At 33.7% G+C, this 15,863-nt stretch overlaps 3 protein-coding genes across 4 annotated transcripts in view; 1 reads left to right on the forward strand and 2 right to left on the reverse strand.

Annotated features, from left to right (window-relative positions):
• Positions 1-527: 527 nt before the first annotated feature.
• Positions 528-1,105, reverse strand: LOC132180289 (uncharacterized). Its single transcript, XM_059593056.1, has one exon. It carries the CDS (start codon positions 1,002-1,004, stop codon positions 663-665), a length of 342 nt encoding a protein of 113 aa, XP_059449039.1. The 5' UTR covers positions 1,005-1,105; the 3' UTR covers positions 528-662.
• An 858-nt stretch (positions 1,106-1,963) lies between these two features.
• Positions 1,964-7,361, reverse strand: LOC132181191 (probable lipid-A-disaccharide synthase, mitochondrial). 2 transcript variants are annotated; one of them, XM_059594303.1, is made up of 9 exons: positions 7,297-7,361; positions 5,914-6,161; positions 5,261-5,360; positions 5,003-5,108; positions 4,684-4,907; positions 4,389-4,467; positions 3,685-3,923; positions 2,936-3,162; positions 1,964-2,421 (listed from the first exon to the last, which is right to left on the reverse strand). In XM_059594303.1, the coding sequence occupies exons 2-9, from the start codon at positions 6,147-6,149 to the stop codon at positions 2,235-2,237; spliced, it is 1,398 nt and encodes a 465-aa protein (XP_059450286.1). In that variant the 5' UTR covers positions 6,150-6,161; positions 7,297-7,361; the 3' UTR covers positions 1,964-2,234. The 2 variants fall into 2 exon arrangements, with proteins under 2 accessions (XP_059450286.1, XP_059450287.1); XM_059594304.1 differs by having other exon boundaries at positions 2,312-2,458.
• A 6,239-nt stretch (positions 7,362-13,600) lies between these two features.
• The window catches only part of LOC132181515 (GDSL esterase/lipase At2g42990-like), a 3,698-nt gene continuing 1,435 nt past the window's right edge, over positions 13,601-15,863 (forward strand). Inside the window, exons 1-2 of the mRNA XM_059594766.1 lie at positions 13,601-14,062; positions 14,781-15,270. Of these exons, the coding sequence (XP_059450749.1) occupies positions 13,682-14,062; positions 14,781-15,270 (871 nt within the window). The 5' untranslated portion in view covers positions 13,601-13,681. The remainder of the gene's footprint in view (positions 14,063-14,780; positions 15,271-15,863) is intronic.

Genomic DNA, 15,863 nt, shown 5'->3' on the forward strand with positions numbered 1-15,863 from the left:
TCTAAGACATTTTCGTTAAAAAAAATTTTAAAAAAAAATTAGAATGAAAAAACCCTCGTATAGCATAGCACAGGTTATAGACTAGCTAGTATAAATTAAATGATTAAATTCATAATTTTTATCAATTTAAGTTTTCTGGACAATTAATGATTTAGCATAGTATCAGAGCAAAAATTACGAGTTTAAACCCTAACTCTACAATTTACCCCAATTTCAATTAAAATATTTCACATGTTTTCTAGTCTCACATTTAAGAACCGTTAGAATATTAACTAAATGAATAAATTATTTCCTTTCAAATTAAGCTTAGAATATGTGGTAATCATGATATCAAAGCATGTGAGAAGGAATGTTAAAATATTAACTAAATTATTAAATTATTTCCTTTCAACTTAAGCTTTTAAAACAAAATAGTGATCATGATATCAAAACAATAATCTAAGTTCTAACTCACATATGAGAGAGAGTGTTAGAATTAAATTAAATGATTAAGCTAATAATTTCTTATCAGCTTAAACTTTTTGAACAACGAATGATTTAACAAATCGATCAAGCATATCATACAAGAGGCCGGTGCCCGAGTAACAATATCTGATCACAATCAGAGACAGATTAATATAAAAAAAAAATGTGGAAGACATTTGGTAGAGTAATTATGAGGCTTAGTGTCCCAATACAACCACACGATTGTCGAGTAACTCGGTGTCTGATGAATCATAAAATGGGTTAACCGAGCCAGCTTCATGGTAAGAGAGTGCCATCCTGTTGACAACCTTGTAAGAATCATCCACGTCATCATCCACCACCTCCTCCTCCTCCTCCTCCTCTTTCCGGCAGTGGTCGCCTTTCTCGTGGTGGATACCTTCACATTTGCTATCATCGTGTTTGACTGCATGGATAGGGGGATACTCAGCAGAGTCATCAGCCTCAGAAACTTTGATCAAGAGTAAGCAAACTAAGAGTGTCATCAAGCCAAGAAGAACCACTCCTCTGGATATAGCCATTGGTGGATGATTGTGCTAGCACCAGACTTCCCTGTGAATGTGTGATTTGGAAGGGAGATTAAGGAGTTGGGGTTTAAAGAGTGTTGTTTACTATTTTAAGGATCCGTGTTTGTGGCCTTACAGAAGTATTGCTTGAGTTGAGCTATTCTTAAGGCACAGCAGTAGGAAGTTAGTTGGAAGGGTAACTGTCCACCATGGAAAACATGGTTTTTAGAACACCTTAAACTGACATGTGGGACATGTTTATGGTGCCCAACCATTAAAATGTAACCATCAGCGAGGGTTCGACTCTCCGCAATGGAGAATTTCCACATATGCTTGATTAATATTAGCCGCCTTGGATTCTCATTGATACTCTGGTGCGACTGAGTCAACCTACGGCACAGTCGGACTTGAGAGAGGGCCAACAATTCTCACTGTCCAAGCCTCTCATTTGCGGCTCCCAGCAGGTAGGTGCTACTATGGTCACACCCAAGTAGAATAGCCACAATTGGTCTCCTCGGCCTACCCTTTTTAATTTAATTTTTTTTTTTGAAAAAAAAAAAAACCCATTAAAATGTAATGCCAAGCTAAATTATCATTAGGATAGCAATTTTTGTTCACATGTTATTTTTGAGTTGTCGAACATGATTATAATGATATGTAAGTCAACTCTAACTCGACCTAATTAATTAAACGGATCAAACCTCTAAACTCCAACCCATTAATTTTCTTGCTAGGTTGATGTCAAATTAATAGATTATGTCAAAAATTATCAATCTTAAATGTCGTGTGTCGAGTTCGGGTCATATTGAAGTATAAGGCTGACTATATAGATTAACTACAATTTGACCCATTTAATTAACCCTTCAATCTTAACTTGCTAATTTCACGTTAAGTTCGAGTAAATAATTGTCAACCCTAATTGATAGGACGCGAATAAAGAAATACTAAATATAAAAATAAAACTAAAAGGAAAATGAAAAAAAAATCCTATATTTATGACCTCAAATGGGAAAATAAATAATCATATACAAATAATATTGCCTTACAAACACATGAATTTTAAATTTGAAGAATTGATATTAAGACAAGACACATAACATTGAGGTCTGTTTGTCCACAACAAAAGGAAGCTAATGAAACTCGCCCACTTCGATCTTCAAAGCCAATAAGATTTTATTACCAAGATGGCAAGATGATATTAAGGCTTGAAGCAATATTCTTCACTAAATAGATGATAATCAGCCATCAGGGCTTCACATAGTATAATATGGTGGATGCTGCAACCATACTTGGTGTGAAATCAGGAAACCTCAATCTTGAATCCTGCTGTGACAGGTTGTTTGTAATTCTCTCTGAAGGATATAGAAGTCTCATGACCTTTTCAGCAGCAACGATCTGTTCTTCTCGTAGGCCTTCATTGTGCATCAATTCCCTGCATTGAATCATGACTTTGGAGTTGTACACAACTTCTGAGAATAAACAATAACATGGTCCAGTCTGTATTTCAGATTCAACAGCAGCTTCTTCTTTTTTGTAAGTAATAATTTTATGAAAAAGAAAAACTGGTACGATTCTTGTACACAAAATGTATACAAGAGAGACAACCACGTTGTATAGTGTCTAAAATCTTAAGGCCTGTTTGGGTGTGCGTTTGAGGAGTTTAAAAGTGCATTTAACACTCAAAAAATCCGTTTAAAAAAAGTTCTGTTTGGTAAAAAAATTGAAAGCGCTTTTAAGGGCTTAAAAAGCCTAAAAATAGTCAAAATGCACTTTTAGCAAAAATTTCTAAAAATGGCCAAAAAAACGTTTTTTTACTTAAAAACTCTATTTCTCAAACCTAATCCCAAACAAGTTCTTAAAGTTTACAAGGTCTAAAAATTCAAAAAGCTTTGCACTTCTATAAGTCCAATAATTCCAATCATACAATAGCAAGAAAAGAATCGTACATGAGCATTGAGGCAAGCTTTGTAGGTGTGCATGCTTGAAAGAGAGCTTCAGGAATGATAGCTGAATCCAAGAGAATATTGGGGAGTGAGATATGTGATATCTTTGCTTTGTAACGAATAATCCATTGAGTTAGGAAATGGGCTCGATAAGCAACAACACAAGGCAATCGAGCAAGCTGCAACTCCAAAGCAACCGTACCAGAAGCACATAATGCAACCCTACTCGCCTGCAAGGAGTTCAATTTAAATCAATAAGAGTATTTTGTTCACCAAGAATTGAAATCTTATCTCAGTCAAGTCTATCTAATCCAGGTAATATAATAAGATATTTTGTTTTTAGCTGCAACTCAAGTATCCAGACCCACAACCAGCTAGATGTCAAATTTAATACTGCCAGGTCTAAGACATAAAGAACCTATATTTGACACACCAAACACCAGGTCTCAAGGAAAATTATTAATATTTCAAATTCTATTCATAGATTAAGAAACAAAAATGGCATAAACAATATGCATCAATAGGATTTAATAGATAAAACTTTTTTGGAGATACTTCGGCTAGATCATGATGAACATACGCTATCTGCGCCTTTTCATTTTTATTCTAATAAAATAAATAATTGATTTGTCTGCAATCACAAGATAGTAACAAATCAGGATCCAACGATCTCTTATTCTGCTTCAGCTATACAATTTTTACAAGCTGAATATTATAAACGATTATTAGACAGAGAGGAGAAGAGGACTTACACTGAATGCATCATATTTCAGGTGTGGTAATCCCCCTGGAAGTAATAGAGCAGGCACAGGCCACTTATGAACAATTCCAGTGATGTACTTCTCTACATGCTGATTTGGAGCAACATGGATGACTGCCATCAACTCAGGAACCAAGACTTTCAACAATTCCAGAGTGTTTGCAAAGATGGAAAGCATTTGCCTGACCTCCTGTAATCTGCTTCCAGGAAGCAAGCTAATGACTGTGGCTCCTGTTAAGAGTAAATTAAATGAAGCCTTAATACAATGTGGTGGTATGGATTTCAATGTGAAAAAATAATACACATAAGTGAGCGCACAAAAACCCAAACACATACATATGACATCAGCCACAATAGTTCAAGAATGAGGAACTTCTCAAAATAGTCTATATGGAGATAATGCGAGCCTTACAACTTGCAATTTAGTAAAAATGTCTGTCACATAGACACCTGATGTGGAAGAAAGTAAAGGTGCATCCTCAAGAAGGTACGGTAAAAGAAATCATAGTATGCTAAATACACGTAAGAGTTCCACTCTATTCATCTCCATCAACCTCCCTTCTAAAACCTACCTGAGACTGGTGTAATCTATAGTATAATGTAGTAAATTACCATGAGATGGATAACAAAATACAACCTATTCAATAGAAATATAAGAACCACTCAGCTAATAGAACTTCACTATATTAACTTTACCTGTAGGTATTGCATTTTTACTTCGGAAATCTTCACAATCGCGTTCTACCTTCCACTCATGTGGTGAGGTATCCTTTACCTAAACACAAAGTCACTCTGATGCATAAGAACTGAATCAACTATATATGAAGTCAATTTGAATAGCATTAGCACTAAGAATGCTATTAAACTTTTTTGGTACCCCTTTCAACAAAGAGATTAAAAAACAACAAATATATCTGACTCCTCCAATAAGTGAACTCAATTAAAGAGCTAACCAGTATATTCACCCCAGAATCAAAATATGAATTCATACCAAATTCAATTCCAAAAGATCTTCCAGAATGGGGTGGCCCACGAAGGTCGCAGCCATGCCATTTGATTTGCAAACTTCTTCCTCGTTTGGAAGTATGCAGAATACTTGATCCACAAATTCAGCTAGGCCTTTGAGTCTTGCTTCACCCCCTTTCCATGCCCAGAATGACGGTGCTACATAATGGAAGTGTACTGGACCATCCAACCCTTGCTGACTGTAATTAGCTGCAAAAAGGATCCCCCAATTTTCCTACACCATACTTTTGATATAAGCAGCTTGCAAATAATGAACATGAGTTAAAGAAGCTGGTTCATATTACCCTTTAACTGCTTTAGGAGACGAAATGAAAAACCCTTCGAGTCCACTGTTACAACAACATGGGGTTGAAACAGAAAAGCAGCCTCTATTGTTTCCTTCAGCTTCAACTGACATTTTCAAGTTTCAGTATTAAAATCTAGGCTAGATAATATTGCATTCTCGCACAAGTGCTTTCCTTCACACTACAAGATAAATATTTCAGCAAAAAAGACCACATATATACAGGTTTATGTAAGCTACTTTGTGGCTCATTACTCACTCTGATTTTATTCAGATGAGGCAACAACTCCCATATCCCCATTACAGCAATATCCTCCATAGGAAATAAAGATTTTAACCCTTGCCTGGACATCATGGACCTGAACAGACACAGCTGCGTAATATCACAAATGGAATTCATAAAGTAAGGAAAGAAATGACAATTCACAATGAGTTCATACCTAGAAGTTTATATTTAATTTCACATCTATACTGCCAACAAGCTGAAGAAGGTGATTTGTCAAAATTCATTCCAAGTTTAAATGCTAAATCAGTAGTTCTTATGACTTATATTATGCATAGAGACATGCTATTCCTCCATCTCCCATCATCTCTCATCCATCTCTTTTTCAAATTCACCATTGGATTTGTAGGACCCACATGGGTCCTATGGATCCAATGGTGAATTTGAAAAAATATGGATGGAGAAGGATGAGAGATGGAAAATTAGCATTTCTCTTATGCATATGTCATCCACATAATTTTTTTTCCTTTTTTTCATGCGAAAGATTTTACAAATAACATAAACAAATTAAATTCTATACACCAAAGAAAATGTTTCAGAGTTAGGACATGAAAAATATAGCTATATATGAAAGAAAATTCTTCAGAAGAACTACATCCGATGAAAAAGCTGGGAAAGTAATAGCTTACCCTCCAACACCAGAAAAACGGATAGGAACTGGACATAGATTCTTTAAAGATGCCATGAGCCGAGAACCAATGGTATCCCCAGAAACCTCTCCAGCAACAATGAAGACCCTCAGTTCCCCAGCTTTCGTGGCCATATCTATCACAGCTCTGCCTGAAACTGATATATATCTTCTCGGCAGCCTCAAGAGGCCCACATTATTCCCACTGTTCAACTTCCATATTGTTCTGAACAACATTTCCAAAATATCCTGAGCATTGTACCCACAAAAGAAGCGTTTATGTTAACAAACTTCACACCATGAGAAAAAGTGAAAAAGTATTTATATCACCAAAAAAGAACTATAAAAATGTAATCTACATTTTATTCTAGAATATGTTATTTCTTTTATAAGTAATTCAATCTCATAAAAAGGGACATAGGGGCATGACTCAAGTATACGGGGAGGAGTATAAAAAGAACTATAAAAATGTAATCTACATTTTATTCTAGTATATGTTATTTCTTTTATAAGTAATTCAATCTCATAAAAGGGGACATAGGGGCATGACTCAAGTATATGGGGAGGAGTATACAAGAGAAACACCGAATCAAGAAATAGAAGAAAAACACAAATCAAGAAACTCTAAGACATTAGAAAAAAGAGAACAATTGTAAGCATATCCAAACATAAAGAGTTTTGAATATAATGGCTTTTAACTCTATCTCTATCTCTGTCCTCTCACAATATTCGAAGTTTCTAGCGTTGTGGTCTTTCTAAATGCACAACATTTTATTGTAGTGGATGTTAAAGAGTAATCTACCCACAATTTATTATTTTAAAAAAATTAAGATTAATCAAATCTAAAAAGTAAGCTAATTGCCAACCTGTCATACTATGTGTGAATTACATACAAAGACCATTAAGCATTATTGTTAACAACCAACACAACAAATACATAAGCCGTCTCATACCCATTACAAATTTTTGCTATTAGTATACTTAAAAATGAGTTCAAACAATTAAAGTAACAAACAAGTGCCATGAGAAATTTATCAGGGATAGCTTTAAAGATTATATTTTTTTTCCTTTTTCTTTGTTCCTCTCGTAGCTCTAAATTTAAGGACTATAGGTGCAAGACTCAAACACAGAACACAAAAGATAAAACTTTTAGAACCCAAGAGAGCAACAACAAAAACCCAGAAGGAAAAAGAAATGTTTTTTTATGAAGAAAGTAACTTGAGCAGTTAAAATACTAGCAAAATTCATCCAAAAAAAAAAAAAACCAGCATTCATATATAAAACATACAAAGTTAGGTATACCAAGCGAAAGGAAGATGAAATCATTCCATTTTGGATCAAAAAAATATATTTAGCTTTACCAAAGAGAACGCAAAGAACTTACAGTTGAAGACAAAGCTCTATGAGCTGTGGAGAGCGAAGGGGTTTCGTAAATTTAGTACAGTTTTGGCACCAAGAAGAAAGTTCAGCAGGGGCTGGGGCTACATAAAACCAAGTTTTTGGCTGAACGGTGTCGTTTGAAAAACTTATTTTTCAGAGATATGGGCCAACTTAAGGTTGACCCTAAACCAAGTGGGCCGATATTGGTATAACTGTTGGGGCATCATGTTAACGGACAAATTGGGCCTCTATTATAGTAGGCTCAAGAGAATCCATTTCATGGTTTATATTACATTTCTTTAATTTAACGGTGTACCTCGTATTAGGTAATTTAAAATTTAAAATGATGTGTAATATATCCACTAATAAACTTATAAAATTTAATCCAGCTCATAAAATGGATCCCCTTCATTTCACTTGAAATTGAGAACATTCTACTCAATTAGAGTCTTAGGTGGGTTGGGCTTACCTTTTGTAATCTATATATGATTAGTGTGAGGAGGAGATTTATCTTATGAGATTTTTGTTAATAATCTTCCGGCATGTTTGGTATATGGATTAGACCATTTGTTTGGTTGCTCACTATGCTTGAGAATGGCAGACTATTCCTCTAAATTGAGCAATAATCATTCTTCTAAAAACTTAGAGGAATAACTATTCTGTGAAAAACATAATGGGTTTGAAGAACATAATGGGTTTTCCAAAAATCTATCATTTTTTATTTATTTAGCAAACCTAAAATTTATTTAAAAAAAAAAAAACTCAAACCATTGGCCACCAAAGAATGTTTTGAAGTTTTTTTATTATTACTATTTATAAATCCTTGGTATTTTAGGATGCATTGTCGCTAAATTAAAGAATATGAACGATCATTTCATTATAACTTATTGTATTTTCAGTAATAGTCATTTTTTTTTTTTTTTTGATATATCTACACAAGAGCAAGGAGTTTGAACCGGAGGCCTCCGCTTCATGAGACGTGGTCCCGAGTCAATTGAGCTATCACTTGAGGACAGTAATAGTCATTCCTATCAATAAAGGAATGATCATTTTGTATGCCAAACGTACCCTTATTATTTAGTAATACTTTTGCTTTCTTTCAATTAAGAGACTTGATGTAAATATATAAATTGTGGAATTAGCTTGTAATGAAAGATATTTAAGTCTATACATGAAGTTAGAACTTATAAATTGACTTTGAATTGAAACATTTTGACATTTCTTCAATCAAGCAATAATAAAACTAACAGAAACCTTATCATTGCATTAAAAACCTCATACGGGTTTAGTTGACAAAAGAATGAGCTCCCAAAACATGAGGCCTTTAGAACTATTTGGGATTGAAATTGCAAAAGCAATTTTTTTTTAGATCAGCTGGACGATGGATCACGTGTAAGACAAGAAGAAAATCATTGGATTGGCGCCGGTAGAGGAACTTTCAATGCTTAAGTTAGTAAATTTATTGGTAAAATAGAAAAGAAAGTGTTAAAATAGAAGAAACTCTTATTTTATTTCAGGATTGTCATTTTTCTTTTATATTAAATGTCATCTAATGGGTATGTGATTGTAGAATAGTGCTTTATTTATTTATTTTTTTTATTTTATCATTTCTAGTGAGAAACATTTGTGTTAATTGGACTCGAGCCTTATTTATAGTATCATCGTAAATCAAAAGGTTATATGGTACTAGTGATAGAAAAATAGAAATGTCTCTGGTGAGCTATGTTATATCATTGTTGTTAAATCCGTATTCATCTCAAAAGTTTAAGCTTATAAAAAACGTTTAATTTAATTATTTAAATTCATATTTTAACATTCATCTTCATGTGTGGGATGAAGTTTAATACGAGATATATTTAAGTGAAATGAACGGGAACGTGGAGTCTGAATTTAATTCAAAACTTTTGTTTTGATATCATGTTAAATTACTACTTATTTTAAAGACTTACACTTATATAAAAACATTTAACTTAATCATTTATATTAATATTATAATATCATTTTGATTTTTGACCTAACTTTGTGTGCTCTTTAAGTTTCTGTGATCCTCCAATATTGTCTCTTGACGTGGATCGGCAATCGTGCACCTCTCACTTCATTTTCTTTTAGGCAGTTACCATCAAATAAAGATCTTTCAATAGTTTTCATGGCACCATGAATATCCACATACAGAAGTTCGGTTTGATGTTATTGGTGGGGTTACGAAGATAAAGCTTGTCAACTAAAGGAAGAAAGACATGCTAAACCTAATTCTTTCGCCCATAAAGGAGAAACCCATCAACTACAGATAAATGTCATGGCAATATTAATGTCTTGGGGTGACATTAATCATATCACTAATTTTATTAAGTGGGAAATAAACAGGTTTATGTAAGAGGATATTTGGATTCTATTCTGCCCAGCCAAGTATTCAGACAGTTCAACTCAATGGGCTTGATGTTATTGGTGGGGTTACGAAGATAAAGCTTGTCAACTAAAGGAAGAAAGACATGCTAAACCTAATTCTTTCGCCCATAAAGGAGAAACCCATCAACTACAGATAAATGTCATGACAATATTAATGTCTTGGGTGACATTAATCACTAATTTTATTAAGTGGGAAATAAACAGTTTTGTGTGAGAGGATATTTGGATTCTATTCTGCCCAGACAAGTATTCAGATAGTTCAACTCAACGGGTCCATACAACCTCTAGCTAGATCCTACTTTAAGAAGGCACTTTTTGGGCAATAACAAATTATCTTGATTATGCTTAAATTATAAGGATTTTATTACCATTAAAGTTGTAACACTCAACAACTAGATTGAAAGGGCCAGATGTATATTACTAATTGGCTTGCTGTAGAAGAGGAAGAAGAAGCTGGAGAAGCTTTTTCTTCCAAATGCTCTGCCTGTAGCAATAACTCTCTCTCTACAAAGATCTTTAATGTCTTCTTTGCATTGAGCTTGAGCCATAGCTGAAACTACAATAGACTGCAAACTTGACTTGTTAGCCAAAATTTGGCTTTGACTTTTATAGGAGGAAAACTCCTTTTGGACTTGAGAAACAACTTGATCATGATGGAATATATAACTAGAAACCTTACAGCTCCAGAGGGTCTCTTCAAAAGTGAATTAAGATCGAAGAAGCCTTTTGAGATGAACATTCTTTTTAACTGTCTCAATAATATGTCACATTTTTTAATCCTTTCGATATAAAGAATGACCTTAATTCACATAATTTTATAATCTAAAATTGTAAGTGATCCTTAGCCCACAAATAAGGGCTGGGCTGATCTTTGTAGGGCTGCTAAGATAGCTAGCTTAATTGCATAGAATCTCAATCAAACAAAATTCATGAATAAGAATCAGGTCAAGTCACTTTCTCTATTAGAAAGCAGTTCAAGCGAATGGGTCTTATAAGACCCTTCTTTGTGAGGCTGCTTGAACAGCCTAATTATATGAGATTTAGATTATTCAAATTTCGTAGATGTTAAATTATCACTTGTCCCACAAGCTTAACCTGATATGAAAATGTAAATTTAATCATTTAATCGTTAATTTAACAATCCCCCTCACGTGTAAGCTTAAACTCCCTTTTAATAGGTGAAACTCAACATGTAAAATATTTAATTTAAATGGAAGCGAATTGACGGAATCAAGGTTCGATCTCAGAACCTTTGGCTCTGATATCATGTTAAATAACTTGTCATCCCAAAAGGTTAAGCTGATAAGAACCACCTCCTTATTCGGTCACCCCCGAATTACTCTTTTGGCGGGATCAGCCGCTCCACAAGAACAATCACTAAACTCACCATTTTTTTTTAGTTTTTATTTTTTTTTAAAAAAAATTAATTTAATTTATAATAGAAAAAAACACACACTTTTAGCATTGCTGTCAAGACTCAAGATTTAAATGAACTGTTCATATATATTCCCTCTACAATATTCTAAGAATATGAATCCGTCAAAGTTGGAATACGATTTTTTTGAAATTGAGAGGAACATGTCAATATTAAAGTTTTGCCTTTCTTTTGACCCAAATAAAATTCTCTATATTTTTGAAATACTGAGGATCCTTCTCTTTCAAAGTTTCCTTTTCCCTTGGTAAGAAGCCCGAATTGAAGAATCGAATTGCCCTTCTCCCTTAAATGCTAGACCTTGCATCTCTCTCTCTCCCTCTCAAACAGTTGAATTTTTATATTTTTGCCATATATTTCTATCTCGACACCATCATATTCCAACTGAAAGTTGTCGGCAAACGACCATTAAACATTCTTCTTATTTCCCCAGTTGACCCGTTGCTTCCACCTTAATTTATACCTAGTTTAAAACTCTGAACATATATACAACTACTACCTGAACTTGTTGAAAGATGGCTTATATATATATATATAACAATATTGCTCTATAACCCATCAGTGGGTGGAGCAACAATTTCTAAGTGAAAATATTAAAAATCATTCAGTAAGTTCGTCCTACGTTACATCTGGTCCTGGATCTTATTTTGTTACAGCTTAGTATCATCGATTCATAAATGATTATAGTTGTAGAAATTTGTAAGAAAAAAATACAAAATCAGTCAATGTAGTTTATTTGTTTCCTAATAGTCAAATTCTGTCTACTGACTTAATAGATTCTGGTAGTGTGACACTTATACATAAGAACCAATAAAATTATGATATATGTTCTATTTAAACCAGTGTCACAGTAATGAAATTTGTTAAATATAATCAGTAGCCAAAATTTGACTGTAGGGATTATTTTTTATTTTTTTGACAAATCTTAAGGACCTCTGAGTTCATTTTGATATCATAAGAAACTAAGAGCATGTTTGGAATTGTGTTTGAGAAATAGAACTTTTAAGTCAAAAGCTTCATTTTTAAGTTTTTGTCAAAAGTGGGTTGTGACCATTTTTAAGTTTTTTGAACTCCTAAAAGAGCTTTTAGTTTTTTTTTTTTTTTTACCAAACAGGTACTTTTTTCTTCAAACGGACTCTTTAAGTGTTAAACGCACTTTTAGATCTCTCAAACGCACACCCAAAAAGGCTCTAATTGTAAATCAAATAAACTTTCCCAATTTGTAATAAAAATAAAATGTGTAGAAAAGTAGTAAAAGCATAGAATGAAGAAAGAGGTACAAGAGATTTTGGAATAAGTCTTAATTACAATCATACCCCTATGATAAATATTTTAAGAAGAAAATCTCTCAAACCCAAGTCAATTTTTTTCCCACGACATACTTCATAGGAAGTCCGTACAATAGTTAAATCTTCAATTGCTTGTGAACCTACCCATTGAGACACCAACGGCTCTCCTTTATATCTTTTACATCCCTATAGTAATTTCACGAAGGTAGAGTTTTCTGAGCATTACTGGGGATTTAGATTTTAGGTATTGAACGGTTCAATACATATTTTTTCTGGACCGTTCATTTTAAATGAAAGGTTGATATCGTGCCAATAATGAAAACAAAAAAACAAAAGAATGTGACGTGGGATAGTTCTGGTCCAACAGAGCTTTCTCCAAATTGAATGAGGATTTAATTTCTAGGTATTGCATGGTACAACATATATTATTTCTAAATGGTAACTCAATTGATTGGAGACTACGTCTCATGAAGTGGAGGTTACTAGTTCAATGAAAATTCATAAAATAAAAAATAAAAAAGAACGGTACAACACATTTTTTCTTGGCCGTTTATTTTAAGTGAAGGATTCATATCGTGCCAAAAGTGCGAACAAAAACAAAAAACAAAAGATTGTGAGGTGGGTAGTTCTGGTCAAACAAAGCTTTCTCCAAATTGAGTTCTCTAATGACATGTGTCCTTTAAACACATGAAAAACACATACTTTTTTAATAGTAAAGACAAAGTTAAAATAAATTTTATTAAAAAAAAAAATCATATGCATCTCACATGTTATTAAAAAAAAAAAAAATAGATACGTCCCCAAGGGGTAGCTCAATCAGCTGGGAGTCACACTTCATGAAACGGAAGTCATTAGTTCGAATCTCCCATCCCCTCTCTTATATGGACATATCAAAAAATATAAATAAATAAAATAAATACATAGCATTTTTATAAATTAAATTAGAAGATTTCTCCGAACAAATTTTGAAGGAAAATTTTATCTGTTGTGGTCCGGGTGGTTCAACTAATTAAACAGCTGGCATTATTTAAAATGCCTAGCCATAAAAATTGTGTTGCATGAGACCCTAGTCCCCTTGTATTGAGCCTCGTGGTGGCTAACCGACCGAGTACGTAAGCAATTGACAGTTGCCATTAAAACTCTCAACAAACCAGTTCCCCACAAAAACCAACGAATTCATTTCTTCTCCCACCTTTATATGACTTTGTCAGGAGCCCCCATTGCATGCATCCAATCTGAGTATCCTGAGACAAAAAAAAGTGATGGTGATGAGAATGGCATACATGATATACATTCCATGGCTCTTGGTAGCTCAGTTTCTGCTACTAGTCCCTTTAACCACAAGTAAAGTTCCAGCAATCATAGTGTTTGGAGACTCATCTGTGGATGCAGGAAACAACAACGCCATTCCGACTCTTCTCAAGAGCAATTTCAAGCCTTATGGGCGTAATTTTCCCGGCGGCCGCGCCACTGGACGGTTCTGCAACGGCCGCGTTCCGCCGGACTTCATTTCTGAGGCTTATGGGCTCAAACCATTAATACCTGCCTACTTGGATCCTGCCTACACTATAGCAGATTTTGCCACTGGAGTTTGCTTTGCTTCTGCAGGCACAGGCTATGACAATGCAACTTCTGCTGTATTAGTAAGTTTCAAACCATGATTTTTGTCTTTTCGTCAAACTTAAATCACTCTATTATTGTTACACATCTTTATGACATTGTCTGCAAAGTCCCTTCTGTCATTTTGTTTATTTTATAAACAGGAATACAAGGTGTTTTCCTGGTCGGAGATGAATGTTATATTTTAAAAAAATGAAAAAGAAAATGTCGACCCTTATTTCTTTCACTTGATTTTTAGAAAATAATATACACCTAATACTAGAAAAACATTAAAAAAAACATCAAAAGAACACATAGCATTTTCCATTTATAAATGGAATATTTTGGTCATTTTTGCTTCTTCCATTAGTGGTTAACAAAAGAGAAATGTTACACACTCACACTTTTAAGTGTACACTCTCTAGCACTAAAAATTACTATTATATTTATTTAAAAACTAACGGTGATTTTTAGTGGTACATCAGAGAATGTGAGAGTGTGAGTATGAGCACCATTTCTCTTAATGAAAAATCATAATAGAGGAGGGAGGGAGTGATTGATCAAGGGGTCGATAGATCGGATACCCACATTGTAAATTTTTGAAATTTGAAGGATATTGAAAAGGCCGTGGTAGTTTAGGGATAGGAGATCGGTTTCCCATTAATATTCTTAAGATTCATGATTAGTTATCTTAAAAGCTTAATTAGCATGCATGAGAAACTAATATCCATTTTCAACTTTTGATAATTTATTTTGCTGCAGAATGTGATACCAATGTGGAAGGAATTGGAATACTACAAGGATTACCAAAACAAATTGAGAGCTTACCTTGGGAATGAAAAGGCTAATGAAATTTTGAGTGAGTCTATATATTTGATGAGCTTAGGAACAAACGACTTCCTAGAAAACTACTACATATTCCCAACCCGGCAGTCTCAATTCACCATCAAACAGTATCAGGATTTTCTGGTTGGCCTTTCTGGAAATTTCATTAGGGAGCTTTATGCCCTTGGAGCTCGGAAACTATCCCTCACTGGGGTTCCTCCAATGGGGTGTTTGCCACTGGAGAGACTCACAAATATAATGGGACATCATGGCTGCAATGAGGAATACAACAATGTGGCTTTGGAATTTAATGGCAAGTTGAAGGCTATGGCGAGAAGGCTGAATAAGGAGCTTCGTGGGCTCACAATAGTGCTTGCAGATGCATATCAGATTGTAGATCAAATGATTAGAAGACCTTCTTTATATGGTAAGTTTATCCTTTTGCCATCATCACTTAATTATTCGAGTTCAAATGTCGAGTCCAGATCACATTAAGATATGAGTAAAAGATTATGTAGGTCTTAACTCAACCTACTACTCTTGTATTGAATTCGGATCAAATTTATGAGTCATGTCAAAAATTAAACTTAGAGAAAACATATTATAAATGTGATGAATTAAATAAAAATAATATTGAACTAACATGATTGCGATGTTAATAACAAAATTTTTAATTTAAATTTTAGTTAGGATCTATATAGACATAATCAAACCCAATGATTAGATTGTTATTGGGTTGAAACTTGAAAGAGATCGACTTTATCTTAGATTCATAATTGATTGAAATAAAATAAGAGACTTACCATATGATAAATGTTATATATACACAATTTCATTCTCACACTCTTAAATGCATATTCTTTTATTATATAAATAAATAAAAACGTATATTTATAAATTAAGATCGGTTCCATTTCATTTAAGGGGGTAAAAATATCCTTACAATATAACTAACTAGATATTATTTACTTCGTTTGAACCGGATATGATATGTTCCTATATTTATCACAAATCGAGCTG

The sequence above is a fragment of the Corylus avellana genome, chromosome ca5, assembly GCF_901000735.1.
Source record: "Corylus avellana chromosome ca5, CavTom2PMs-1.0".
Classification (NCBI taxonomy): domain Eukaryota; kingdom Viridiplantae; phylum Streptophyta; class Magnoliopsida; order Fagales; family Betulaceae; genus Corylus; species Corylus avellana.